Raw genomic sequence first — 27,264 nt, 5'->3', positions numbered from 1 at the left:
ATTTAAAATCTGACTTTAAAACTAGTATGAATACTAATACTGCCTGAGCTGCCTCTTGTACAAAAAAGAATGGGGGGATGAAGTATGGTCTTCTGATACAGTTTAATTGGATGGGTTTGAATAGGGTTTAAGTGGGGAGGCCAGTGGACATAGATGTTGTTCACAAGGCTTCAACCATAGGCCTGGTGGAACAGCTCTGTCATACAAGACCCACAGAACGGTCAGAGGTCTCACAGGGCTCTGATCTCACTAGCCAGAGTGTTCCACCAGGCCTGGAATTAAGAAGTAACATCCAGGAATAACTCAAGGGAAGGAAGATTCAACTGGGCAGCCGTCTTGGTCCGAAGCAGCACAACAAAACAAAATCAGAGTCCAGTGGCACCTTTAAGACCAACAAAGATTCATTCAAGGCATGAGCTTTCAAGTGCAAGCACTCTTCCTCAGACTTCCTTCAAGGGAAGGAAGTTTTACTTCAAGGGAAGGAAGTGTGTAGGAAATGGTTACAGAAAAGGAAATGATCCCAAAGGAAATAAAGGAAAAAGAAGCTACTATTTCAGTTGTCCCTTTAATGGGTTTTTAATTGTACTTTAATTGTACAAATTCTGGATTTTTCTTTTTTAATAATAAAAAAATGTGTTCTCACCATTAACACCGCAGTTCAACAATTCGTAAAGGATTCTTCTAGCTTTTCTATGACCACTAGGTGGCTCAGCCTATGATGGGCATAACAAGGTTTGCCAGCAAACGAGGGAGGCAACTGCATTCATTCCTTGGATTGCATTTTTGTTGCCTTTGATGTTGCAGAGGGCGGAGGGAACCTTAGCAACAAGCTTTTAAAACCAAGGCTGCTGCTACAGCAATTATGCTTCCTCAAGTAAGAGGAAGGAATCCCGCGGGCAGCGTGTGACTTTCGCTTGTCACTACACGGAGGTTTCCCTTTTCAGCAGGGATCTAGCAAGCTGGTCGGCGAGGTGGGTGTTTCGTCTTCCAGACTCCTAGGGGGAAGAAAAACCTCTTCCTAGACGGCGAATCAAAAGGTCTGCTCCTTCGGAATGCAAACAGAAATCTAACAGGTAGTTTTTGGAACACTATGCTCTGTGGGGGTTAAACAGTGCAGATTTTAAGTATTTTTGGAACCCCTTTCTATAGTAAGGATACTTTTCGGGAAAGTCTAACTTTAACTTCCTGATCTCTCGCTAACCGACACATGGCTTGTATCAATGTGAATGTCTGTGAGTGAAGCTTCTCTTGGCAGCTATTCTATTTCTTTTAAAGTTCTCCCCTGTGTGTTCCTTTATCTAGGACATTTTTGTTTTGTGGTCTCTGTTTTACATGTGGTGTCAGAAGGACTCCAGTTTTGGAATTCTGAAAAGCTCAAGTAATGAATGTAAACCCCATGCGTAATTCATAATTAGAACTTAATTGTTTCCTTTAATTTTCAAAAAAACCCTTTTAAATGTGCAAGGAGCGTGATTTTTCATAAAGAAGAAAAATTGTGATTAACAATATATTTTAATGGACATTAGTCTGTACTGACATACAAGAATACCACTTGATTTCTGCCTTGGTCCATATTTAACAGTTAAGAAACATGCATGTCTCATCTTTTTCTAACAGTAATTGCCCCAGGACTAACATCTTTCCTCAGGACCATATCATCATATATAACATAAATGTCACTTTTTATGGAATAAAACATGCGAACTTCATATATAAGTTAACATGTGTGATAAAGACACATATATGGTTAGAAGTCAGTGTTTGTGCATATAAACAATGTATAATTTGCACTGGAAATTATTTGAAGCATTCTCCTTTTCTCAGAAAAATGTTGCTACATTCTGTGCTTGACTAAAGGAGCTGCAGGGAGAGATAAGTATGAATTTGCTGCTGATGTTATCAGTGTTAAGATAAGAATTGCTTTTTGTATCCGCCTTCAAAAAATGAATTCTGAAAAGCTCAAGTAATGAATGTAAACCCCATGCGTAATTCATAATTAGAACTTAATTGTTTCCTTTAATTTTCAAAAAAACCCTTTTAAATGTGCAAGGAGCGTGATTTTTCATAAAGAAGAAAAATTGTGATTAACAATATATTTTAATGGACATTAGTCTGTACTGACATACAAGAATACCACTTGATTTCTGCCTTGGTCCATATTTAACAGTTAAGAAACATGCATGTCTCATCTTTTTCTAACAGTAATTGCCCCAGGACTAACATCTTTCCTCAGGACCATATCATCATATATAACATAAATGTCACTTTTTATGGAATAAAACATGCGAACTTCATATATAAGTTAACATGTGTGATAAAGACACATATATGGTTAGAAGTCAGTGTTTGTGCATATAAACAATGTATAATTTGCACTGGAAATTATTTGAAGCATTCTCCTTTTCTCAGAAAAATGTTGCTACATTCTGTGCTTGACTAAAGGAGCTGCAGGGAGAGATAAGTATGAATTTGCTGCTGATGTTATCAGTGTTAAGATAAGAATTGCTTTTTGTATCCGCCTTCAAAAAATGAATGGTTTCACTTAAGGATGTGTGTGTGTGTATGGCCCATTATGCACGGAGTGGAAAGTCAGCATTTGGGGTCAAATGGTGGCAGCTAAAATCACCAATCATGCACAGAGTCAACGTATGCCGCCGAAAAAGCCTTGTTAGCGAGATGCAGAAGAAAGTGGAGTTTCCCGGGACCAGGGCACAACCAGAAACAGCTCTGGAGTATCCGCGTGCATAATCAAGTAAGAGGAAGGAATCCCGCGGGCAGCTGGGTTTTGCTGCCGTTGCGTTCCGTCCCGTGAGTAATCGGTTTGCTTCGCTTCTTCCTCTTCCTCATTCTCCATGCCACCGTTTCAGCGGCCGTGCATAATAGGCCTATGCGCAGCTCCTTTATGCTGAGGGTGGATTGGATATTTAACATACAGTGAAACATCACAGTGTGCTTCTTTGGAGGATGGTAGAGTACCAGGTGCTTGGCTCCCCCCTGGCCAGCAGCAGTGAAGACAGGTGGTGGGGGACATTGTCCTCGCCTTCACCCCTCATTATTGCCAAGGGCTAGGTCTGAGGACCTGACAGTCCGATGCTGTAAAGACTTTTTTCCATAGGCAAGGACAGGAAGGCCTGGAGGATCTTTGTCCATGGGGTCGCGATGGGTCGGACATGACTTCGCACCTAGCAACAACAAGGTCTGAGGAAGAGGCTGGTGCCTCTTGAAGCATTGAGGGAGACAACACTGCGGTTGTCAACTGCCCCTTGGGAAGGAGGACCCGCGCAGCTATTGCTTCCTCCTCGTGTTGTGTATGTATATTCGCAGCATTTGCCACATGCTGTGTGACGGAATGGAGAGGTCGCATTTGGGGTGGCCCAGGGAGCCTGTAACCTCAGCCCAAATCTAGCTGAACATGCTGGCTGCAGATAGTGCTGCTGGGAAAGCCCCTCAGAGTCCAGGCGCTGCTGCCCTTACGGTTCTGTGGGGATGGCAGCGACCCTTAAAGTGCACCTCCATCCACATTGCTGCAATGAAAAAGTCTGCCGGACATTCCCTCCTGTTTCCTCCTCGAGGCAGTTTAGTTCTTTCCTGCGGATGTTAGCGCTAGTGTAAACGATTGCCACTGAAATAGGCTGGCGGGGCGAGGTGGTGGGTGAGTGCGGCTGTCCTCTTCGGACCAGCGCAAAGCCGGGGAGGGTCCGCAAGGGCCTCGAGCCACGTAGCCAAGCTCCGCCTCTGCCCCGAGCGGGGAAACCGGCGGCCTCTGGGCCTGCAAGGGGCGGGGCGTCCAACCAGAAGGCTGGGGCAAGGCAGTGCTCAACGCCGCCCCGGCATCCCCGTCGCCCAGCCGCCCTGCCACGCCTCTTCTCCTCTCCTTGGCTGGAGAGCAGAGGCTTGAACTCGAAGGCAAGGAGGGAGGCCGGCCAAGAGAAACTACTCTGTGAAGGCGAAGGAGAGGAATTTCTGCGTGAAATCACAAAACAAATAGAAGGCTCGAATAGAGGACTCATTTCAAGCTTCACTTCCTTTCCATCAACCAATGGTCATAACAGAAAAAGGACAAACATATAGCCAGAAAGGCAAACAATGGACTTGGTTTCCCCATAGCAGTCATGGGAACAATATGAGATTAAATAAGGATTTTGAAATTGCCAGGATCCTGACAGAGTAAGAATAGGACTCCCAATATTGCCTTAAGGGCTCGCTGTTTAAGAACAGGCCAGTTTTCTTTGCCCAAAAGCATCTCGATGTAGTTCTTGCTAATGAAGGAATAGAATACTCTTAGAAGGAGTAAATGAGAACCTCAATTTCTCTACTAGAGATAAAACTGAGCATCATGTGTTAGTAAATCTGCCTCCCCAAACAATGGGCCTTGCTAAATTTTAACAGAGACAAAGAGGTGGTAACTGAGTGCAACAAGATAACCTTCCAAGGCTAGGGGGGAACGGCACTCCCCCCATTCTAATTGTGGCATTTCTTTACACTTAAACACACACATGTATACACTCCAACTATATCCTTTCCTCCCCCTAATTTCTACAGAGTCCTGTGTTCTTGAGAAACATATATGTAGGTCAAGAAGCAACAGTGAGAACTGAACATGGAATCACTGAATGGTTCAAGACTGGGAAAGGAGTTCGGGAAGGCTGTATACTGTCGCCTTGCCTATTTAACTTGTATGCGGAACACATCATGAGAAAAGCGGGGTTAGATGAGTCACAAATTGGGATCAATATTGCAGGGAGAAATATCAACAACCTCAGATACGCAGATGATACCACTCTAATGGCAGAAAGCGAAGAGGAACTAAAGAGCCTGTTGATGCGGGTGAAGGAGGAGAGTGCAAAAGTTGGCTTGAAACTCAACATCAAGAAAACAAAGATCATGGCATCCGGCCCTCTCAATTCCTGGCAAATAGATGGGGAAGAAATGGAGGTAGTGACAGATATTATTTTCCTGGGCTCCAAAATCACTGTAGATGGGGACTGCAGCAAAGAAATTAAAAGACTCTTGCTCCTGGGGAGGAAAGCTATGGCAAATCTAGACAGCATCCTAAAAAGCAGAGACATCACCTTGCCAACTAAAGTGCATCTAGTCAAGGCTATGGTCTTCCCAGTTGCAATGTATGGCTGCGAAAGTTGGACCATAAGGAAGGCCGAGCGTCAAAGAATTGAGGCTTTTGAATTCTGGTGCTGGAGAAGACTCTTGTGAGTCCTTTGGACTGCAAGGCGAACAAACTGGTCAGTCCTAGAGGAGATCAGCCCAGACTGCTCCTCAGAAGGCCAGATCCTGAAGATGAAACTCAAATATTTTGGCCACCTCATGAGAAGAAAGGACTCCCTGGAAAAGAGCCTAATGCTGGGAGCGATCGAGGGCAAAACAAGAAGGGGACGACAATGAGGTGGCTGGATGGAGTCCCTGAAGCAGTTGGTGCAAACTTAGATGGACTCCGGGGAATGGTAGAAGGCCTGGAGGATCATTGTCCATGGGGTCGTGATGGGTCGGACATGACTTCGCAACTAACAACAACTGTTTTCCCAGTTGATAAACATAGCACACCATGAAGTAATAGTATTGTTACTTACTATAAGAACATAGCCTTGTTTGGTCCTTTGATTTTTGGAGACTTCCAAACTTTTTTGAATAACTGGGAATGTTTGACTTTCTTATTTTGCACAGTTACTACCATGGAGAACTGGGAATTTTATCAATAATAATATAAGAACATAGCCTGCTGTTTGGTCCTTTGATCTTTTACTTGTAAGAAACCTTGCAAAGAAACAACAAAAAAGGAATTACAGCAAGTCTTCTTTTCTATGCAACATTAGTGCATTTGTAGCAGTAAATCAATGAAACTGAATATAAGAAGATTCAAGTGGCTAGCCATGTTGGTCTGAAATAGCACAACAAAATTTGAGCCCAATGGCACCTTTTAAGACCAACAATGATTTATTCAAGGCATGAGCTTTTGTGTGCATGCACACTTCCTGATGGTTTTATTCTCTCCCATGCCTCATTCCCAGTGTATTTTTACCATGTCCTGACATGGATGATCCAGGCTAGCCAGATCTTGGAAGTTAAGCAGGGCTGGCCTTGGATGCGGGAATGCCAAGGGGTCCCAGGACTATTACACAGAGGCAGGCAATTCCAAACCACTTCTAAAATCTCTTGCCTTGAAAATTCTATGGGGTCGCTATAAATTGGCAACAATTTGATGACCCCCCTCCTGCACAAACTGTACTTGGGCTTGCTCTGTATAATTGGCTCTAACTCATCCAGTCACCATTTTGTGGTTGGTTCCATGTTCTATAGTCCCTGTATTGAGGTTTTGCCCATCACCATGTATCAGAATTCAAAAGGTGACATCAGACTCAAAAAGGTTGCAGACCTCTGGAATAGATGAACAACTATAATGCTTTTGACCTGATAATATTGGTGACAATTCTTGAGGATTTAGGGAAAATAGGTTCGAATAAATTTTCTCCAAAGGTAAATGTTAAGAGAGCTTTACCTTCCTTATAAGGGCATTATTCTGTGTCATGGCTACATATTCATAATTAGGACAATTCAGAAAACACAATTATTAAAAATGTGAAAAATTGCATGCAGTGAATGCCAGCATTTTCATGAACATTTTGGTACTCAGAGTGAGAGTTCAGCTGATTGCTCCGAATACAGACTTTTTTGTAGAAAATCTCTTTATTGAAGATACAGTCATGCTAACATCTCTAAGGTCTTTGTTAAAACTGCCTTCCCAGAATTCATTATTCTGTTTTAACCTCTGGCCCCCACTTGCCCATTCAGGCAAAAAACATGCCAGATGACTCTTTCCTGTCCAGGCAGAAAGACACAGGCCAAAGAAGTAGATGACACTTTCCAGGGATCAAAGCACCAGGGCTGAAATTCCAGAGCTAGCTAACTACCTTAACACAGCTAAAATTGACAAGTAACACAATCAAGTACACAGAACAGGAAACAGCAGAAGAACAAATGGCAAAAAACATTGGCATAAGGATTTGACACTCAGTAATTGTACATTTTGAATGCTAGGATGGGAATGTCTCTCTCTCCCAGCCCTATTAGTTGTGTCATTTCTATAAATCACAGCCCAGTGGGATTGCTACTATGTTATCAGATATGAATTCTTTGAAATTTGAATAAATTTTGCTTGGATACAACTGTTGCCAATTACTGAAGAACTGCCAAATTTCTTTCCTTCATTAAGTATAATTATTTCAACCCAAATGTTTTGTGAATTTTTCATCTGCAGACAAACTACTATAAAATCCCCAGTGTACTATATGACATTACAGGATAGATTTGTTACTTACAAAAAGCTTGTGTTTTAACATGTTATCCCTTGAAGGCATTGAGGAGTGTATGTAGGCCTTTGAAGCTATACAACTCTTGATGTCAGGTTTGATGCAATGTTATTATCTATCTAATCAGGAGAGTTTCAGAGATTAACCATGTTTCCAGCTCAACCTGTTTTCTTGACGTCAAGGTGACAACATGCTTCAGCAAACTATAAGTACTAACAAAATGCAAATTGGTACAGCAAAGATAGCATCAGGCTACTTTGCATAGAATCATAGAATCATAGAGTTGAAAGGGGCCATAAAGGCCATCTAGTCCAACACCCTGCTCTATGCAGGATCAGCCCTAAGCATCCTAAAGCAATGACAAGTCATAGATCAGCAGACCCATCACATATGGTTGCAGTAATGGGAAGAGAAGCAACAAGGGAACAAGCCAGAATGTCAGTCGAAGAAACAACAATAATCAGAGCCCTTTTGTACAGTAGCCATTCTCATAGTCCCATGGCCATCTCATTATAGGAAAGACAGAGTTCTGTAAACTGCTTATTTGCTACATACTCAACTAAACAAGGAATTCAGAACTGCTCTTTTGTGTTACAAGAGCCTTATGTGCTAGGATAGGCTGTGTTGGTCAGAAGTAGCAAAACAAAAATTGAGTCCAGTAGCACCTTTAAGAACAACAAAAAAATTATTCAAGGCATGAGCTTTCGAGTGCAAGCCCTCTTCCTCATACAAAATGGAACAAGGATCATAAGACTACAGATATAAGGCAAAAGTAAATTAGTGGCAAATTAGTAAACTGTGTCATAATATCCAAATTATGCAGTATGGTAATTCTTTGCTAAAACAGCTGATTGGTCCTTTTGAGTTCAGTTGTAGTTCACAAAAACATGGGAGAAATAAAAATGTCAAGGTTAGCATTTAATGGCAGATACTTTTCCAGTTATGAAAAGAAATAATGAAAAGAGACTAGTTGCTTGCCCTATCCTTCTTCACTCAAGTGGACATTTTTATTTCTCCAATATTTTTGATGTGGAATATGTACTGGCACAGTCCCTATAATGCAGTGGTTTCAAACAACCCTTTCACTGGGGCCTTGGCAGGGCAAACAGTTTGGCCAGGCAGGCACCGTCCACACAACAGCCTTGTGGGGTAGATAGAGATAGACTGTTTGTCTGGAGCAGCAGAAAAGAGTGAGATCAGCATGGTGGCAGAACTGAGAAACCCTGGGGAAAAAACCAATTTATATACAATCATGAACAACGGATCTTCACCCCATTGGTCAGTTTCGGTTTAATTTCTGTGAAAGAACACTTGAATAATTTTATGGCTGGGGATCACCACAGCATGAGGTGGTATTAAAGGATCATGGCATTGGGAAGGTTGAGAACCACTGCTATAATGGAAATGATAATGGATGTAACATCCATTGTCCCGCCTTAGGGAGCCCGCCAGTAGATGGCATGCAGCGGTGACGCCAGCGCCAGAGCAGTGAGGCCCAGCACTGAGGTCCACTCATTGTTCTGGTGCCAGCAGCAGTCTTCCACGGCTGTTCCTGCCCTCCAGAGTGTAGGAACGATTTTGGAAAACACTCAGCATCAGTTGCGGTGCCAGAGCAACAAGTGCACCTCAGTGCTGGGGCTTGCTGCTCTGGCACCATGGCTGCCAGTCTTCCAAAGCTGCTCCCACCCTCCGGAGAGCAGGAACAGCCTCGGAAAACAGGCGGAGGCAGCAGCTGCAAGGAGGTTGGGTCAGCCATGGTGCCCAGGAGCCCCAAAGGTAAGACGGGAAAGGGAGTGGGGGGGGGAGTCTGTGGGGGTGTCTGAGACAGGCGAGTGGCCAGGGGACAAGGATTCTTGCCCCTTATGTATCAGAGTGAACTTTTCTGGCTCCTGGGCTTGGTGGTAGACTGAGCTGGGAGTCGCTGGACAATCTATTCCCCTCATTTTTCTTTTTCCCATCCTTATTTGTATAATCATACCCATATCGGCTACAGTGGCCCAGTATTTGGGGAGGACTTTATTCTTGTTTTATTGCCATGCAATTTTGATTTATTATTTATTGAATATTGTAGTTTTATTGTATGGGGATTTTATTATTGAGATTGTGTTGTTTTATCTATTATTATAAACTGCCATGGACTGCTGGGAGCGGTGGTATATGTTTAATTAATAAATCAATAATAAATATATAAGGGGCGAGAAACCTTGATGGTTTTTCTGTGAACTACAACTGAACTCAAAAGGACTGATTAGTTGTTTTAGCAAAGAATTGCCATCTGTAAACCGCTCGGGGAGCGGTGAAAATAAAACAGTAAGGCTACGGGGGGGTGGGCTGAGTCCAGGATAGGAAACAGGGGCCAACAACTGGCCCGTTGGCCCCAGTCTGAAAAGAATTCCAGCCAGTTGGGTGAGGGACCAATTGGAAGGCGCAAAGTGCCTCACCAGGACAGCCAGGCTTCCATTGAGTCGGGAGACGCAAAATGCCTCCCGACCTGCCCAGCCAGCGGCAATCTGGAAAAATCGCTGCCAGTCTGCCCTGACCACCGCAGGGAGAGGAGGTCAGTAGGGCTGCCAAGGGGGATGAGAACAGAGGGTTGGACAGGCTGCGCCAGCCCTTTTCGCCCCAAGGCTGCCCAAACTGTCAAGTCCAACTGTAAATTGCCTCAGAACCCTGACAGAGCTGGCAGGAGGCTGCAGAGTGCTCCCCCTCCCCCCCTTCAGGCCTGCTGTGAAGGAGCCTCTGACAGACCCTGACTGTGGCGTTTCCGAGAGCAACGCAGGGGAGCCTCAGGGCATGGGGGTGGGCATTCCTTTTGAGGGGAGGAATTTCTCCTTCTCCCAAACGGCTGACAGGGAGGCCACAGAAAAGCCCCTCACTTAAAATACTGCTCTCGCCGGGGGTTAGACAGAGCCAAGCCATGTGTATTTCTTCTTTGCAACTCTCTGCAGATTTGAGGCCACTGCACAGCGTTATTCTGCGGAGTTCTTTTGTCTCCTGCTTCATTTGCACAACAACCCTGTGCAGTAGGCCTCAAGTCTTTCAATTCGACAGGCCTTAAATTTTAAAAATTCCTTAAAAAATGGAAGGCCTTGAATTATTCTTCTCTGTCACAACCCTGTCCAAAGTAGCCTTTTTTGTCTGGGGGACTGATGTTTATACTCTGAAGATGAGCTGTAATTCCAGGAGCTCTCCAGGCCCCATCTGGAGGTTGGCTACCCATGGGTTGGAAATATTCCTCGGGTTTTGAAGGTGAGACTTCAAAATCATACAATGCCTCAGAGTCCAGCCTTCGAGGAGGCTGCAGGTGTGCTTCTGGGCCCGGAGGGGGGGGGGAGAAGCCTTCTCCCCGGCCCAAAAAGCACACCTAGCGCTCGTTGTATTTACTAGTACAACGGGCTTGGTCCCTAGTCTTTAATCCGCTCCTGTGGAGCGGATTAAATAAAAGAGTAAGGGCTGTTGGGGAGGAGTTAGGGCGGGCCCTGTCCGAGATAAAAACTCAGAAGGCCCAATCAGGAGCCACGAAGCGGCTCTTGATTGGGCCCTCTGAGTGTCCATCCAGGGCCAAGCCGCTAATGGGGAGCTGTGCAAAGCGCGGCTCCCCATTGGCAGCTTGGCCCGGCCTTGCCTGGCCAGCCGGGGACTCTGCAAGTCCTCCGGCCCCGCCACTCCTCCATCTTCGGAAAGGAGCACCCTTTCCCACTCCTTTCCCACCCTCGGGGACCATGGGCATTGCCGTGGGAACGACGTCACCGGCCGCCTTCTACCGCCGCCACTTCACCCGCATCCTGCGAGCCGCCGCCGACATTACCTCCGGCCCTCTCGCTCACACCTCTCCACGCCCGCCCCGACGCCCAGGAGGGCCCAACGGACGTGCCCGTCGCCGTCCCGCCGCCAGCAGCCGCGGGTACAAACATGGCGCCTCCCAGCCCCACTGTGCGCCTGGCAGCCACCTACGCAGCCACCCACCGCTGCAACACCTTCCTGCCGCCGCCAACAGCCCCGCTTAAAAACATGGCACCTCGCGGCCACAGCCCTGCGCCAGCCGACCACCACCACCCACCCTGCTCGCCCGGAGCAACAACCTCGCCAGCCACCCTTGCAGCTCCTGCCATCGACGCCGCCTGCACCAGACTCCAGGTAGGATGGCCACCGGCCAGCACGCTCCTCCACTCGTTGGGTCCGCCCGCTGAGCCCACAGAACCAACGCCACCAACGGCCCAGCTTCCCTAGCGCCCGCTGTATTTCGCACTACAGCGGGCTTATTTTCTAGTACTGCATAATTTGGATATTATGACACAGTTTACTAATTTGCCACTAATTTACTTCTGCCTTATATCTGTACTCTTATCCTGTTCTATTTAGACTGAGGAAGAGTGCATGCATTTGAAAGCTCATGCCTTGAATAAATCTTTGTTGGTCTTAAAGCTGTTATTGGGTTCTAATTTTGTTAAGAAGAAAGCTAGTTAGTTTAATGAACTTGCTCATGAGATGAGGATGTATTCATGAGTCAGGGCCTGGAACTATGAGACACTAATAAAAGCTAACAACATTTCAGTCTGGGCAAATAAGATTGTTTTTTAAAAACAAAGTTTCCAAGAAGGTTGTTTCTTTGAATCAGTAGCACTGCTATTGCATTTCTCTGTGATCTAGTTACAAAATACATTTTTTGTACTATGGGTAGACTCCCTTTCCCAAGATCAGCATTCAATATCAGCATGAACTTGTTTGCCAGAAAAACATGCCTGGAGCTTCCAGAGAAATAGGAAAGCCTGTTCCTACGTCAGACTCTGACATAGAAACCCACAAAATTGTATTTGTGGTAAAATCATAATCCCAAATGTAAAACATGATTCATTCCAGCAAACTTTCCTGAGTTTTGATTATGAAATGTTTCCAATAGAGTAATCAGTCATCTTCCCAAAAGTACCATAATTTCTTGTTAACATTTTCTATTACATATGTGACTGGCTCTGGTAAAATTCATTGTTGAAAGAACCAATAGGCTCTTATGGCTGTAAGCAGTTATAACTAGGACGTCTATAAAACTGAGTCACTGATCAATGAAAGCACTAAATGGCTTAACACAGAGACTACCCAGCCCCTTCCACGAGTGGCAGTTATGTTTCGAGTGTGTATGAATCGAACCCTGCACTGATTAGACAATTTATTTATTTAGAGCCCGTTGTATGTGTAAATACAATGGGCGCTAGAAAGGGTGGAATAGAGAGTGTCGTGGCTTGTAATGTGTCTCCCTTCCTTTCTTCCTCTCTCTCCTTTGTGTCTCCTTCTCACTGTCTCTGCCTCTCTCTATCTCTCTTCCTCTCACTTGGTCTTTCTTCCTTCCTTCTGTCCTTCTACCCACCCATCCATCCATGCCTTTATCTCCTGTCTCTCCCATCCATTCCTCTCCCTTCCTTCCTTCCTTCCTTCCTTCCTTCCTTCCTTCCTTCCTTCCTTCCTTCCTTCCTTCCTTCCTTCCTTCCTTCCTTCCTTCCTTCCTTCCTTTTCTCTGTTTTTTCTCTCTCTCCTTTCTGTCTCTTTGTCTCTGTCTGTGCCACTATCTCTCCATCTCTCTTTCTGTCTCTCTGTCTTTCTTGCCTATGTCCGTCCTTCCTTCCATCCATCCATCCATCCATCCATCCATCCATCCATCCATCCATCCATCCATCCATCCATCCATCCATCCATGTAGCTCCTCTCTATTTCTCTCTCCCTCCCATCCATCCCTTTGTCCTCTAACTTTCGTACTGTCTCTTTCTGTCTTCCATCCCTTTATCTCCCCTTCTTCCTGCCTTCCTCCCTTCTTTCCTTCCTGCGTTCCTTTCTCTCTGTGTCCTTTCTGTCTCTTTCTCGGTCTCTCTGCCTCTGTCTCTCCATCTCTCTTTCCTTCTTTCTTCCTTCCTTCTATCGTGCCACCCACTCACCTATCCATCCGTTTATCTCCTTTCTCTCTCACTGTTTCTCCTACTATTTATCTCTGGTCTCTCTCGGCAAAGCATCAAGACACACTCCGGGAATGGCTCAGAGGGGGGGTGGGGGAGGGAACACGGATGGCTTCCCCGGCCCGAGCATGCACTAACCTTGTGAGTTGCCAGTTTGCCAGTTGTCGTCCAGGCTCAGGGCGCTGCTCCCCCCCCCCCAGGCAGGGCCCTTGTGGACGTGACATAGCCGGGCCAGGCTTCCCCCCCCCAGCCCCCTCAACCTCTGATTCTACAGCCTTGGCGTGGCCCAAGGAGCAGGCCTGCTCCTTGGGCTGCTCCAAAGTTCCCCCCACCCCCTCCTTCCCTGAGTCCCCGGCCTTGGTGCGGGCCATGGAGCAGAGCCACTGCATTTCTGACGCAGTGGGCCTGCTCCTTGGGCCACTCTGAAGCTCCCCCTCCCCCTCCCCCCGAGTCCCCGGCCTTGGCGTGGCCCAAGGAGCAGGCCCGCCACGTCAGAGATATGGCAGGCCTGCTCCTTGGGCTGCTCTGAAGCTTCCCCCCCCCCCCGAATCCCCGGTGTTGGTACGGCCCATGTCTCTGACGCGGTGGGCCTGCTCCTTGGGTCGCGTCAAAGGTCCCCCCCACAGCCGCTGCCTTCCGACTGGTGGCTTGGCTGTCAGGCCTGGGCCAAGGGGTCAATCGGGAGCTGCTGCCAAAGCCCTTTGGCCACCAGTAGATATGGGGTGGGTATGGTTGCCAGATCCAGATTGGGAAACTCCGGAGATTTGGGGCTGAAACCTAGAAAGGACAGGGATTCCAGTGAGGAACAATGCCAAAGAGTCCACCCTCCAAAGTATCCATTTTCTCCAGGGGAACTGCTTTCAGTAGTCTGGAGTTAACCTGAGATTTCAGGGAAACTCCAGGTCCTACCTGGAAACTGGCATCCTTAACAACATGGTTCCTTGCACAAACATAAGTATCATAGAACAGTGGTCCGCAACTCCCAGGCCGCAGCCCGGTGCCGGGCCGCGAAGGCCTCGGCGTTGGGCCGCGGCTCCCTCTCCCCCCCCACAGCGAGAAGCGAGAAGCTCGCCGGGCTGCAAGCAAATCAGCCGCCAAAGCGGCCGATCAGCTTGCAGCCCGACAAGCTTCTTGCTTTGGGAGGGGGCGGGAAGAGAAGCTTGCCGGGCCGCAAGCTAATCGGCCGCTTCGGCGGCCGATTTCCTTGCGGCCTGGAGGGGCGGGGAGAGGGAGCCACGGCTGCCGGCATGCCAGCGGCGCAAATGTGCAGACTTGCTGCGCGTGCGCGTTTGCGTCCGGCAGGGGCGCAAACACCCACGCACGGCAAGTCCGCACATGCGTGTTTGTGCCGGGGCTGCCGTGCATGCGTGGGGCCCTAGGTCGTCCTCTCCTCGCACCCCAGCGCAGCGGGCCGCAGCCTGACAAAGGTTGCGGACCATTGTCCTAGAAGATCTGACAGTGCTTTTGAATTTGCATGATGCTGGGGTCTGTGAAGGGAAGCAAAGCATTCAAAGCCTGCCCCCAAATGATGGTCGACACAGTTGTTTCTGCCCTTTTCTATTCCCTCATGCACTCTTTTTTATGAGGTTCTATGGAGGTGCAGTGCTCTAAACTAAAGCCTGTACATAGTATTCTATGACGTATGGCCTTTGACTTTCATATAAGGGCCATCTGTCTACTAGACTTTGGTACAAGCTGTTGAACTGTGACTCTAGGAGGTTTGTTCTATTAAAACACAATATTGTTATGTAATTGAAGGTTAGAATAGCAGGGTTGGTAAGTTTTCTATCAGACTCTACACTAATGCTAAAAATAAAATAATAATGGCATGTAATAAATACTAATGATTAACCAGCATTTTACAACACTTTTATTGAAGGGTGTCAGGACAAGATGTCTTGTGTGATTTTGTAGCAATACTAATGTGTTTTCAGGAGCAGTATGTTCACGTTCACCTAGGTGTAAACTGCATGGAGCTTTTATTCCAACCCCAGATCGATTCAGTCCCTGCCCTCTACACAGAATGCGATATCCGTTTGGATTTTGGGCGATTTAAATTTTCCTTCTGCAGCAAGAAGGATTGATCCGGAGTGACCCTACCTTTATTGTGCAATATCTCAGAGTGCTTTTAATCCTCAATATCCATTTGGGAAAGAAAGCTCCGTGGTAGAGAACCTCTGATAGGCTACACCTAGTCATGTGACACACTTGCCTTAAAGGAGAAGCCCTTAATTTCTCTCAACTTCTGTCGGTCCTGGATTTTTCCTCCCTCCTCTGCCTTTTTGGATCCTCTCTCCCACCCCTCCAAGAAAAGAAAGAGGCTCCCTGCCTGGCTCCTCTCCCCCCACCCTTCAAGAAAAGAAAGAAAGAGGCTTGCCTCCCTCCCCCCCCCCTTCTGAACTACCCTAACCATGTGCAGAAGACTTTCCTGTTTCAATAGGGGGGGGGAAGAAGACCAGAGTTCAAAGCGATCTGAATTCAACAGGATTGACAATGGAATAAAGAAAGTAAGTGCAGACTCTGCCCTAGACTTTCTGATTGTCCACTTATGGTGGGAGGGTTCCCGCTGGTTGGGTTGCCCTCCTGTGTTGCTCCCCAGATGAGAAGAAGAAAGGCCTAGGGGTAGAAATCACATTGTGCAACATGTGACACTTTATGCCACATAGTGCCATCAGGAGGTCCACCAGTGGGGCCTGAAGTCTTCCCACTGTTGTCCCCCAAGCACCAAGAATACAAAGCATCACTTCCCCAGACATGGTGTTCTATCTATACCTTGTGGCTAATAGTCATTCATGGACTTCTGTCCCATATTTTTATCCAATTCCTTCTTGAATCTGTCTATATTGATAGCCACCAACACTTATTGTGGCAGTGAATTTTTTTATTTTTTTTATCTATCATACTTATATACCGCCCTCCCCGGAGGCTCAGGCAGTTTACATCATAACAAGGAACAATACATAAAACAGTCTATAAAAACATGTAATAACCTTATACTAATAACTAATAATTGTAATCAGATAACAGTACAACAGCACAATATAACCGTCTAACAATATAGCAGTACAAACAGGTCCAGGGCTTATTGATGGAATTCTGAGGGGGGACGGGGGTGGAGCAGGGGCCCTTTGGTCGCTGTTGATTATGTCTGATCTCAGCAAAATGCCTTTTTGCAGGCCCTGCGGAACTGTTTAAGCTCCATCAGGGCCCTGATCTCCTCTGGGAGCTCATTCCAGAGAATGCTCTGGCCCTGGTCGAGACCAGACGGACTTCTTTAGGGCCAGGGATCCTTAGCTAGTTGGTGGCGGTGGAGCGCAGAGCTCTTTTGGGGCATAGGCGGGGAGGCGATCCCTCAGGTACACTGGGCCCTAACCGCGTATGGCCTTGAAGGTAATTACCAGAACCTTTAGTCTGATCTGGAATTAAACTGGTAACCATTGCAGCTGGTGGAGAATAGGCCGGATATGAGACCTCCACGGTGTTGCTGTGAGGATCCTGGCTGCTGCATTTTGAACCAGCTGTAGTTTCCGGGTCAGGGCTAAGGGCAGGCCTGCGTAGAGCGAGTTACAAAAGTCCAGTCTAGAGGTGACCGTCGCATGGATCACTGTGGCTTGGTGTTCCGGGGCCAGGTAGGGCGCTAGTAGTTTGGCTTTGCGGAGATGGTAGAATGCCAGCTGCACTACCTTTGTGATCTGGGCTTCCATTGTGAGGGAAGCATCCAGAATCACGCCTAGGTTCCTGGCGGAGTGAGCCGTAAAGAGCTGCATGCCATCCAGGGTAGGCAGACACGCTTCTTCGCATGGGCCCTTCCTATCCAGCCACAGAACCTCCGTCTTTGAAGGATTGAGCTTCAGACGACTCTGCTTGAGCCATCTCGTCACTGCTTCCAGGCAGCTGGCTAATGCTTCTAGGGGAGAGTCAGGGCGGCCATCCATCAGGAGGAAGAGCTGGGTGTCATCTGCATATTGATGGCAACCCAGCCCAAACTTCTGTACCAGTTGTGCGAGAGGGCGCATGAATATGTTGACTAGGATAGGAGAGAGGACCGCTCCTTGTGGGACTCCACAAGTAAGTTGCCGGTGGTCTGATGTTTTCTCTCCTATTGCAACCCTCTGTCCACGATCCTGGAGGAAGGAGATCAGCCATTGAAGGGCTGTCCCTTGTATTCCAGCATCGATGAGGCGGCGAGCTAGAAGCTCGTGATCGACTGTGTCGAACGCAGCTGAGAGGTCTAATAATATCAGCAGTGCCGACCAGCCTCGGTCCAACTGGCGACGGAGGTCATCCGTCAGGGCGACTAGCGCTGTCTCTACCCCATGGCCAGGCCAGAAACCTGACTGGGATGGGACTAGGACTGAAGCTTCTTCCAGGTATTCCGTCAGTTGGTTTGCAACTGCCCTTTCTATCATCTTGCCCAGAAACGCTAAGTGCGAGACAGGCCTGTAGTTGTTAGGCTCTTGTGGATTTAGAGATGTTTTTTTCAACAGTGGACGTACCACAGCCTCTTTCAAACCCTCCGGGAATTCTCCTGTTGTGAGAGATAGGTTGATTATCTCCCGGAGGGGGCCCTTTATCCTTATGCCAGCTTTTTTTAAGAGCCAGGATGGGCAAGGGTCTAGTGGGCATGTGGTTGGCCTTGTTGCTGCTAGTATCCTGTCCACTTCGGTCAGCGTGAGTCATCTGAAGTTACTCATAGTTTTCTCCAAAGAGGGCTAAGGGGCCTCTAGTTCACTTTTTGTATCTAAGGTTGGAGGGAGGTCGTGGCGGAGTGTCGAGATTTTGTCTGCAAAATGACTTGCAAATGCCTCGCAGCTGATGTCCAATTGGCTACTGTTTTGTTGCCCTTCAATCAGGGCAGTGAGGGATCGAACTACCTTAAACAATTGAGCTGGGCGTGAGTCTGCAGATGCGATGGTAGCCGAGTAAAATTGTGTTTTACTGACTTCACCGCCATCTCATAGGCTTTCATCTGCATTCTATAAGATGTTCTCGAGCCTTCATCACGAGTTTTCCTCCAAACTTGCTCTAGCCATCTCAGTTCCCGTTTCTTGTCGTGAAGCTCCTCGGTGTACCAGGGGGCCCACTTGAGACGGGGCCGGAGAAAGCGTCGGGGAGCTATCTCATCAATGGCAGTCAGCAGTCTATTATGCCAGTCACTGACCAGGCCATTGAGAGAAGTGCCAGGAGGCATTGGTTCCCGCAGAGCATTCAGGAATCTAATTGGATCCATAAGTCTCCGCGGGTGAGCTGAAATTTGCTCGGCGCCCAACTGAGGAGGTGGTGGGAGCCTTGCCGAGCCTTTAGAGCATAGTGGTCTGACCATGGCACGGCTGTTGTTGTGACCAGATCCACATCCAGACCTATGCCAAAAATAAGATCCAGGGTGTGACCTGCTTGATGGGTGTGGTCAACAACAAATGTTGTCATGGTTGACACTAGGTCCTGTCCAATTCTAGTGGACAGTAGCTCAGCATGGACATTAAAGTCCCCCAGGACTAGTAGACTGTTGAACTGTAGCGTCCAGGCTGCCACTGCCTCTAGCAGGGCAGGCAGGGCATCTGGCGGTGCATTGGGCGTGTGGTACACTAACCAGATGGCCACGCTCTCGGTTGATCCCCATCCGAGGCCAACACATTCAATGCCTGGTATTGACGGCGCAGGAAGGGCCCTGAAGGAGAAAGCCTCTCAGGTTAGGATTGCCACCCCTCCTCCCCGCCCCGCTGTCCGGGACTGGTGGAGGACAGAGAACCCAGCAGGGGCTAGGTCTTTGAGGGCAACTGTTTCGCCCTCCCTGGTCTAGGTTTCTGTCACACATGCCAGGTCCGCTCTTTGTTCTGCAAAGTAGTTTTGCAGTGTAGAGGTTTCGTTGTTTATTGACCTGGCGTTGCACGGCACCAGTGTCAGAGGCGGGTTGTTTACCTTTGCCTCCACCTTAGTGTTGCTAGGGATGGGGTGGAGTCTGGAGGGGGCCCGAGTATGGTTGGTTTTCAGCCCCCTTGGTTTGATGTATCTCCGCCATCCGCTGCCCCTGCCTTTGCCCCTTAGTATTGGGATCCCTAACCCTATCAAGGCCCCTGCTTTTTCTTCTTCCTCAGTCTTTTTGGGCATTATGAGCTCTATGGACACTGTTGGTTGAATTCTTAGTTCTATGGTTTAGCTAGGGTTGTTGTAGAACCCCGGTTCTGTCCTTGTGTGTTTGAGTTTGTGTATCTGTGGGAGGTTGGCCCTGATCACGTTTACAGCCTCTCAGGGCTTCCCAGTTCCACTTGTGTGTAGTTATGTGTTGGGTGTAGGGTGTGTATCGTTGTGGGTGTCTGGAGGGGTAGTCCCGTTCACCTGTTGTGGCACCTCAGGGTTGCCCAGTCCAGGGGTGTGTGGTGTATGAGTGGCCTGTGCGTTAGTTCATGTTGGGTTGTGACTGGAGGTTATGAATTGGGTGGTGATCAGTTGGCAGTTAGGGTTGTTTGGTAAGTGGAGGGTAAGTTGTTAGGTTGGTTGGATTAATAACTTCAGGCTGGGTTCGAGTAACTTGATTTTTGGAATTTAATTGTTTAGTTGGTAGGGTTAATTGTTTTGGGCGGGTTGGGGTAGATTTTAGATTGTTTGGGGTGGAGGTTAGGTTTTTTTTATTGGGTAGAATTAATTGTTTTGGGTGGGTTTCGATAGGTCAGTTGATGGTATTTAATTGTGTTGGGTTGGTATAGATTAATTTATGGTAGTTAATTGTATATGGTGGATGGATGGGCAAGGTGTTAATTTAGTATGAAATCAATCAGGATTAATTAATTGTATTGGTTTGGGGTAGATCCATTGGTGGCAATTTATTGTTTTGACTGAGTGGTTGGGTAGGGATGTTGATTTAGTTTGGTTTGGTTGGGTAGATGGGTGGAGATGGGTGGAGATGTTAATTTAATTTGGAGTCAATTAGGTGTGGGTTGGTAGTTGGTGAAAGAATTGGGCTATCTTTGTCTCCCTTTTTGATTCCCTCCTTTTCTTTTCTTTTTGGAATGTTATTCCTTCGCTCTCCCTCTTCTTTAATTTCTCTCCTGTCTCTCTCTTCCCTCTTTTTTTCCCTTCTTTCCCCCCTCCCCCTGTTTTCTCCTTCTTTCCCCTCCCCTCCCCCCTTTTTTCCCTTCTTTCCCCTCTTCCCTCCTTTTCCCCTTCTTTCCCCTCTCCTCCCCCCCTTTTTTTCCTTCTTTCCCCCCTCCCCTCTTTTCTGTGGACATCACAATGTTCCCGCCTGATTCTTTTCGCAGTTGTTGGTAGTTTGGCTGGTGTCTTTTTTTCACTCTCTCTCTCCTCTCCCCTCCCTTCCCCCCTCTGTTTTCTGTTTACAGAGTTTTTCCCCGCTTGATTATCTTCCCGCCCTATTTGTTCCCGCTCAATTTCTGACAGTTGGTTTGATGTCCCTTCCCCCTTCTTGGGGTGGGGTTCTCTCCATTTGAGATCCTCTCCCTCCCCACTTAATTTTCTTCCCGCTCAATTATTCCTGCTCAATTTCTAGTCGTTTGTTTGGTATCCCTTCCCCCTTCTGGTGCAAGCAGTGTCCGTTTGTGTCCTTTGCCCTCCCCCACGTAATAGGGACATTCTTCCCGTTTAGAATCCCTAATCGCCCATAGGCAATCTCCCCCTTCTTGGAATAAATCAATTAAATCAATTAAATTAATATCTGTTTGTGTCTTCCTCCTTCCACTTTACGCCCCCCCCCCCCCCCCAAGGTTTGGCACTTCTCTTTCCTTCCTTGTCTTGGCTATGCGAATGTTCCTTTTCTTCTTTTCTTTTTCCCCTCTCCTTTCTTCATACACCGACCGGCTGTAGCGGGGCCCCCACGGCATTGTGATCTTGGCAAGCCGCAGTAGGGTTCTGAGATGGTGGGCAGGCCGTAACCGAGGGCCGGTTTTACTCAGCGGCGGCTGGGAGTGCTGATGGATGGCGGTCGGGATCGTGGGCGGCGGGCTCAGCGCGGCGATGGTGGAGCGGTCGAGAGCGTGGGTGGTGGGCTCGGCGCAGGGGTGGTGGAGTGGCCTCAGCAGGGGTCGGCTCTGCGAGTGCAGCAGCCGACCAGCCTGGCGCGGTGGGTCTGGCTTTGCTCGGGCAGCGGCCAGGTGGCCGGTGTGGCTCAGCCGCCGTGGGCACATTGTCGCGGGTCCGGCTCTGCTCGACGGTGATCCCGCAGCACTGGTTAGCTCGGGTGGTGATCGCAGGCCCTGGCAGTGACGGCTGCGGTCCGGCTTTGTCTAGGGGACCGCGGAGAGTCTCTTGCAGCAGGCAGCTTCCCTTTCTTTGATGTTGACAGGCTGCCCTAGATGGTCAGCTCCTTCCAGTCGCCTCCGTGAGCTCCACGCTCCCCCGGCCGAGCTCAAAAGCCGCTGTCGCCTCACTCCATTTTTGTTCTGGTTAATTTCTAGTTGAATTCCTTACCGTGTCTGTCTTTTTTGTCTTTTTGTTGTTCTTGCTTGTTTTTGGCTTCTGTTTGTGGAGGTAGTTTGTTAATTAATCTTTGAGTGAAGAAGTACTTTATTTTATCTGTTCTAAGCATACTGCTCATTTCTTAAATTGAGTAGTTCTTATATTGTGAGAAGGGGAGAAAAATACTTGTTTTTCTGCTTGACCAGTACACAGTATTCCAAATGAGGTGGCACCGTAGTTTTTTATGGGGGTATTATTATACCGGCTGATTTATCTTCAGTCCCCTTCCTTATAATCTCCAACATAGCATTTGTCACATACTGAGTTGACATCTTCAGTGAATTATCTACCATGACTCTGGTCAGTTCCTCCCAGTTCACAGCCAATCAATGTATATTTATAAATATGATTTTTGGCTCCAATGGGCATTACTTTGTACTTCCCCTTGCCTTATTTCGAACATTAATATTCACTAACAGCCTCAACAGATCCCTCTGGAGCACTTCACAGTTTTCTGGAAGTCCACATAAATGTTCCAGGGATAACCTTGTCCAGATCATAGAATCATAGAGTTGGAAGGAGCCTCCTGGGTCATCTAGTCCAACCCCCTGCACTATGCAGGACACTCACAACCCTGTAGCTCATCCACTGTAATCTGCCACCCCCTTGAACCTTCACAGAATCAGCCTTTCCACCAGATGGCTATCCAGCCTCTATTTAAAAATTTCCAAAGATGGAAAACCCACCACCTCCACTGAGGAACTGCTCTAACTGTCAGGAACTTCTTCCAGATGTTGAGATGGAATTTCTTTTGAATTAATTTCATCCCATTGCTTCTGGTCCATCCCTCCGGGGCAAGAGAGAACAGCTCTGCTCCATCTTCTCTATGACACCCTTTTAAATACTTGAAAATGGCTATCAGTTCCCCTCTCAGTCATCTTCTCTCCAGACTAAACAGACCAAGCTCCCCCGACCTTTCCTCATACATCTTGTTCTCCAAACCCCTCACCAGCTTTGTTGCCTTCCTTTGGACATGCTCCAGTTTGTCTACATCCCTCTACAACAGTGGTGCCCAAAACTGAGCACAGTACTCCAAGTGAGGCCGAACCAGAGCAGAGTAAAGCAGTACCATCACCTCCTGTGATCTGGACACAATACTCCGTTTGATACAGCCCAAAATCCTATTTGCTTTTTTAGTCACCGAGCAAGTTGGGGCAAGTTGGGGAATCACATAAAGTGGATTCCCCAGGCTATTTAGTGGGAGCTACAGGAGAGCATTGAGCAGAGGGAAGTTATGGAGGCTCAAACACACTAAAGGTGCCTGCCTTGTCCCACCCTCACACCCACCCCTCTCTCCCTTGCTCCCGGGGACAAGAATTTCTTTTTTAAAAGGTCTAACATCCTGGAATAACGAATAGGCGGACAAGCATGCAGGTGATGCCAGAAATAATTTTTCACCAAAGTTGTAACACAAAGCATGGCTCTCTAAAGTCCCCCCCCCCAATCAGGAATGAGATTAATTTTTAAAAGTTATATGCATAGGCGTTTAAATGGACGCTATGAATTAAAAAAACTAGCAGGCATCACAGGACCTTTAAAACAAGGAGAAAGGGATTGGCTACCTGGATTGATTGACAGGCGGAAGCGCATTGCATGTAAAGCATGTTGCTCTCTTCCGTTATTTCCAGCAGCACTTGTGGAGGGTGAGAAGCGTGAAAAGGCAGCAGATGAAAGCAACACAGCAAAAAGATGAGGAGGGGTTTGGAGGTGTGATAAAATTTAGCACTATGCCATTCAGCTGGCGTAACACTATTTTTTCTGCTGTGAAGAAATGCCCAAGATCTTCCCCTCCAGAATCCATGCTTATTCTTCCTCAACAGCTCTTATTCATAATGTGCCTTTATAGGATTCCTGCTAGAGAGTCAGTATTGTAGTTTAAACAGTCTCCAAACTTTCTGAAGGGTTTGAACCTCCTTACCTTTCCTTAATTTGACATAAATTACCCTTTCTAAAGTTAAATGTGGTTATGTGGGTCTTTCTGGGCAACTCCCTATTTACATAAATTCTAAACTTAATAAAATTATGATCACCGTTTCCAATTGATGCTATCACATTTACATCTTTCACCAGATCATGAGCATTACTTAGGGCCAAGTCCAGAATTGCCTCCTCTCTGGCAGGTTCTGTGACCATCTGATCCATGGCATAGAGAGTATCTAGAGAGCCAGCTTGGTGTTGTGGTTAGGAGCACCAACGTCTAATCTGGCGAGCCAGGTTTGATTCCCCACTCCTCCACATGCAGCCAGCTGGGTGACCTTGGGCTCACCACAGTACTGATAAAGCTGTTCCGACTGAGCAGTAATATCAGGGCTCTCTCAGCCTCACCTACCTCACAAAATGCCTGTTGTGGGGAGAGGAAGGGGAAGGTGATTGTAAGCTATTTTGAGACTCCTTTGGTAGAGAAAAAGTGGCACATTAAGAATTGTTCTCCTCCTCCTTCTCCTCCTCCTTCTTCTGGAAACCCAATCTCTTTCTCTTGACTTTGGACACATATTGACTCAATCAATGTGTGGGTAGTTCAAATCACCCATTAGGACACAATTGTTTTACCTATCTGATTTCCTTAATTCTTTTTCTGTTTTTAAATTATCCTCTAACCTTTGAGGGTTGTCAGCTTGATGAAAAATAGGGATATATTTGTGAAATGTTTTAGAGTAGTGATCCCCAACCTGTGGGCCGCAGACCTTCGACTAATTGGAGGTGGGCCCCGAAGGATGCCTTCTCCCCCCCCCCGGCCCTTTACTTCATCCCCCCCAGCCCTTTACAACACACTTCATTGTTGTGGCGTGTCTGTATCTTATTCTGAAGGGATGTTTAAACATTACCATAGCGATCAGAGAGCGTTAGAGCAATGGTTGAGAGTACAGGAGTAAACTACCCCCCCCCCACGGGCCTCAGTAAAAGGTGTTGAGTGGTCCCCGGTGAGTGGTCCCCGGCGTTGAGTGGTCCCTGGTGATAAAAAGGTTGGGGACCACTGTTTTAGAGAATATTTAAAAAAAATAAGGACCATTCATTATTATATTCTATAATGTAGCTGCATTATTTGTTTAGTATATTTGAATATGACATATAAGGAGTTCCAAGTGAAGTTTTTCCTGCACTGAAGTCCTGCAAGGTAGATTAGGCTAAAGTAACAGCATGCACAAAAGGACCCTGTTTCACTAAACAGGGTTAGAGTTATTTCCTATGTCCAAGCATCCTGCTTTAGCCATTATGCCATACTTGCTCAAAGTCACTGTACAAAATGAAGGAAGAACACCAATTTGGTCCTTGCAAGGGCAGAAAGGTAGGATATAAATTTTGTGAAATAAATTTTATTATTATTATATGTGTATTTCTTACCTGCTACTCTCGGCATGCTGGCTCGTGATGGGTTACAACATAAAATTTCCACAACAATAAAACCCAATTAAAACAAAATAAAATAGTTCAAAACCCCAACATGTCGAAAAATAGTCCTTCCCCAGAATGGGACATGTGCCATCAGGCAGCAGAGGGCTATGTCAGCAAGACACACCCAGGTGGTCAAAGGGTGGCATACTTGTTAAGGGGGGGGGCACCAGATCTTCCTAGACTGGCCTCACCCATAGAACTGGCAGAAGAGCTCCATCTTGCAGGCCCTGCAGGAAATCGACAGCTCCCGCAGGGCCAATAGCTCTCCTGGGAGCTCATTCCACCAGGTAGGAGCCAGGACCAAAAAGGCCCTGGCCCTGGCCCTGGTTGAGGCCAAGCAAACTTCCCTAGGGCTTGGAATGACCAATAAGTTGGTACCCACAGAGCACAAGGCTCTGCAGGGGACATAGGGCAACAGACAGTCTCTAAGATACGTGGGTCCCAGAATAAATAAATTTCCATTAAGTGCATGAATGGATGTTTATTATAGAGGTGACTCCAGATCTTATCACACAGCTAGGCTTACTCTGGATCTCTGCTTATCCTTTCCAAGAAAATGTGCCCATTTTGATGTAGTGCAACCATCAATTGTATCTTTAAGACTTAGCCCCTTAGGTCTGAATTGTAGGAATATTAGTATTAATAAGGAAGAACAAACAAAATTGTCTTACAATGCTTAAAGGAACACTTCACATCTCAGCTATTTTTGGGGAAATTGATTGTATACTGTAGAAGAATATGGTTTCCCTCTTTCATTCATACATTTTTCTTCTTTCCCACAGAGAGGAAGAGAAGAGGCAGGATGGATGCTGTGGGTGACATAATATCCACACAAGTTCTTCCAAAACACATATTGGATTTATGGGTTATTGTCCTGATCATCCTGGTCACCATTGTCGTCATGACATCCTTAGTACTGTGCCCAGCAACAGTTGTGATTCTTTACAGAGTACGGACACACCCTATACATAACAGAGTTGTGTAAGACTTCCTTTGCTGTCACTGTGTGACTTCTTGTGAGGAATGCGGAGCTAAAGGGCAATAGTTGAATTATCAAGCTATCTCTGATATTAAGCAGAGTGCAGAAGACACAACAAGCCAGGGCATGGCAGCAACATCTGGACTGAAGTAACGGGAATCATTGTCAAAGTCCATTTATCCATTCCAGATGTATCTCTTAAGTTTTAAATCCAAGACTTTAGCACCAACTGTGGAATGCTCAGATGTCTCAGAATCCCAAATTTTCCACTTTGGTTTCTTGCTCTCTACTTAAAACAAAACATTTGTGTGTGCATATTTTTTTAAAACTGAGCAAACTAATCTGAAAAGACAAGAAGATGGTTGAATCAGATGCTGGAAAGGAAATGCAAAATATCTAATAATAAAGACCTTCAGATGGTTTCCAGATGCAACTGCATTATAAGAACAACCTGCTTCAAATGGCTATTTATTCAGAGATGACCATTCTGTTTCTTCCCTGCAGATTCTCTCAGTATATTACAGCAGCTGCCAAGGAATCAGGAGGGGAAATAGGGATGCCAGCCTCCAGGTGGGACCTGGGGATCACCCAGAATTGCAACTTATCTTCAGCCTACAGAGATCAGTTCCCCTGTGGAAAATAAATACTTTGAAGGGTGGGCTTTATGGTACTGTACCCCACCAAGGTCCCTGTCTTTCCCTAGGTTCTTCCCCCAAATCACCAGGAGTTTTCCAACCTGCATCTGACAACCTTACTCCCCACCCCCACCCCCATGGTGGCCAGGGAGAACCTGGTAACACTAAGGAGAAATCAGGTTTGATTAAAGCAATTTGCTGCCAGAGGTGTAGTTTAGAATGTGGTCATGAGAACAATGAAAGTAGAAGAGGTTCTGCTTTACAGTAGGTTTTGTGAAATTGTGTGCATCTAGGGCAGATGAGAGAACCTGGCTGTGTCAATGCTACATGCTGTAATTGTCAAGATAAAGTGATATGGTAAATGGATTCTTAAAGCCTTGAGATCTCTGAGGGGAGACACAGATAATGCTGTTAGTAATTTGTTCCCTATGTGTTCTCTTTCTAGCAATTGTAATTTGTAATTACTGTAACTATTAGTTGTTTCATGTTCTCTGGCAGAAATGATAAATCTCTGTATCAGTGAA

General features: G+C 46.9%; 1 protein-coding gene across 4 annotated transcripts; it reads left to right on the top strand.

Annotated features, from left to right (window-relative positions):
• Positions 1 to 730: 730 nt before the first annotated feature.
• On the top strand, positions 731 to 27,264 carry SMIM3 (small integral membrane protein 3). 4 transcript variants are annotated; one of them, XM_077326536.1, is made up of 2 exons: positions 731 to 1,037; positions 25,909 to 27,264. In XM_077326536.1, exon 2 carries the CDS (start codon positions 25,929 to 25,931, stop codon positions 26,109 to 26,111), a length of 183 nt encoding a protein of 60 aa, XP_077182651.1. In that variant the 5' UTR covers positions 731 to 1,037; positions 25,909 to 25,928; the 3' UTR covers positions 26,112 to 27,264. The 4 variants fall into 4 exon arrangements, with proteins under 4 accessions (XP_077182651.1, XP_077182650.1, XP_077182652.1 ...); XM_077326535.1 differs by having other exon boundaries at positions 734 to 1,073; XM_077326537.1 differs by lacking the exon at positions 731 to 1,037 and adding an exon at positions 11,017 to 11,459.

Source organism: Paroedura picta, chromosome 3 (genome assembly GCF_049243985.1).
Source record: "Paroedura picta isolate Pp20150507F chromosome 3, Ppicta_v3.0, whole genome shotgun sequence".
NCBI classification, from domain to species: domain Eukaryota; kingdom Metazoa; phylum Chordata; class Lepidosauria; order Squamata; family Gekkonidae; genus Paroedura; species Paroedura picta.
Note: the sequence above shows the minus strand (reverse complement) of the source record. Positions and strands in the feature narration are given on the sequence as shown.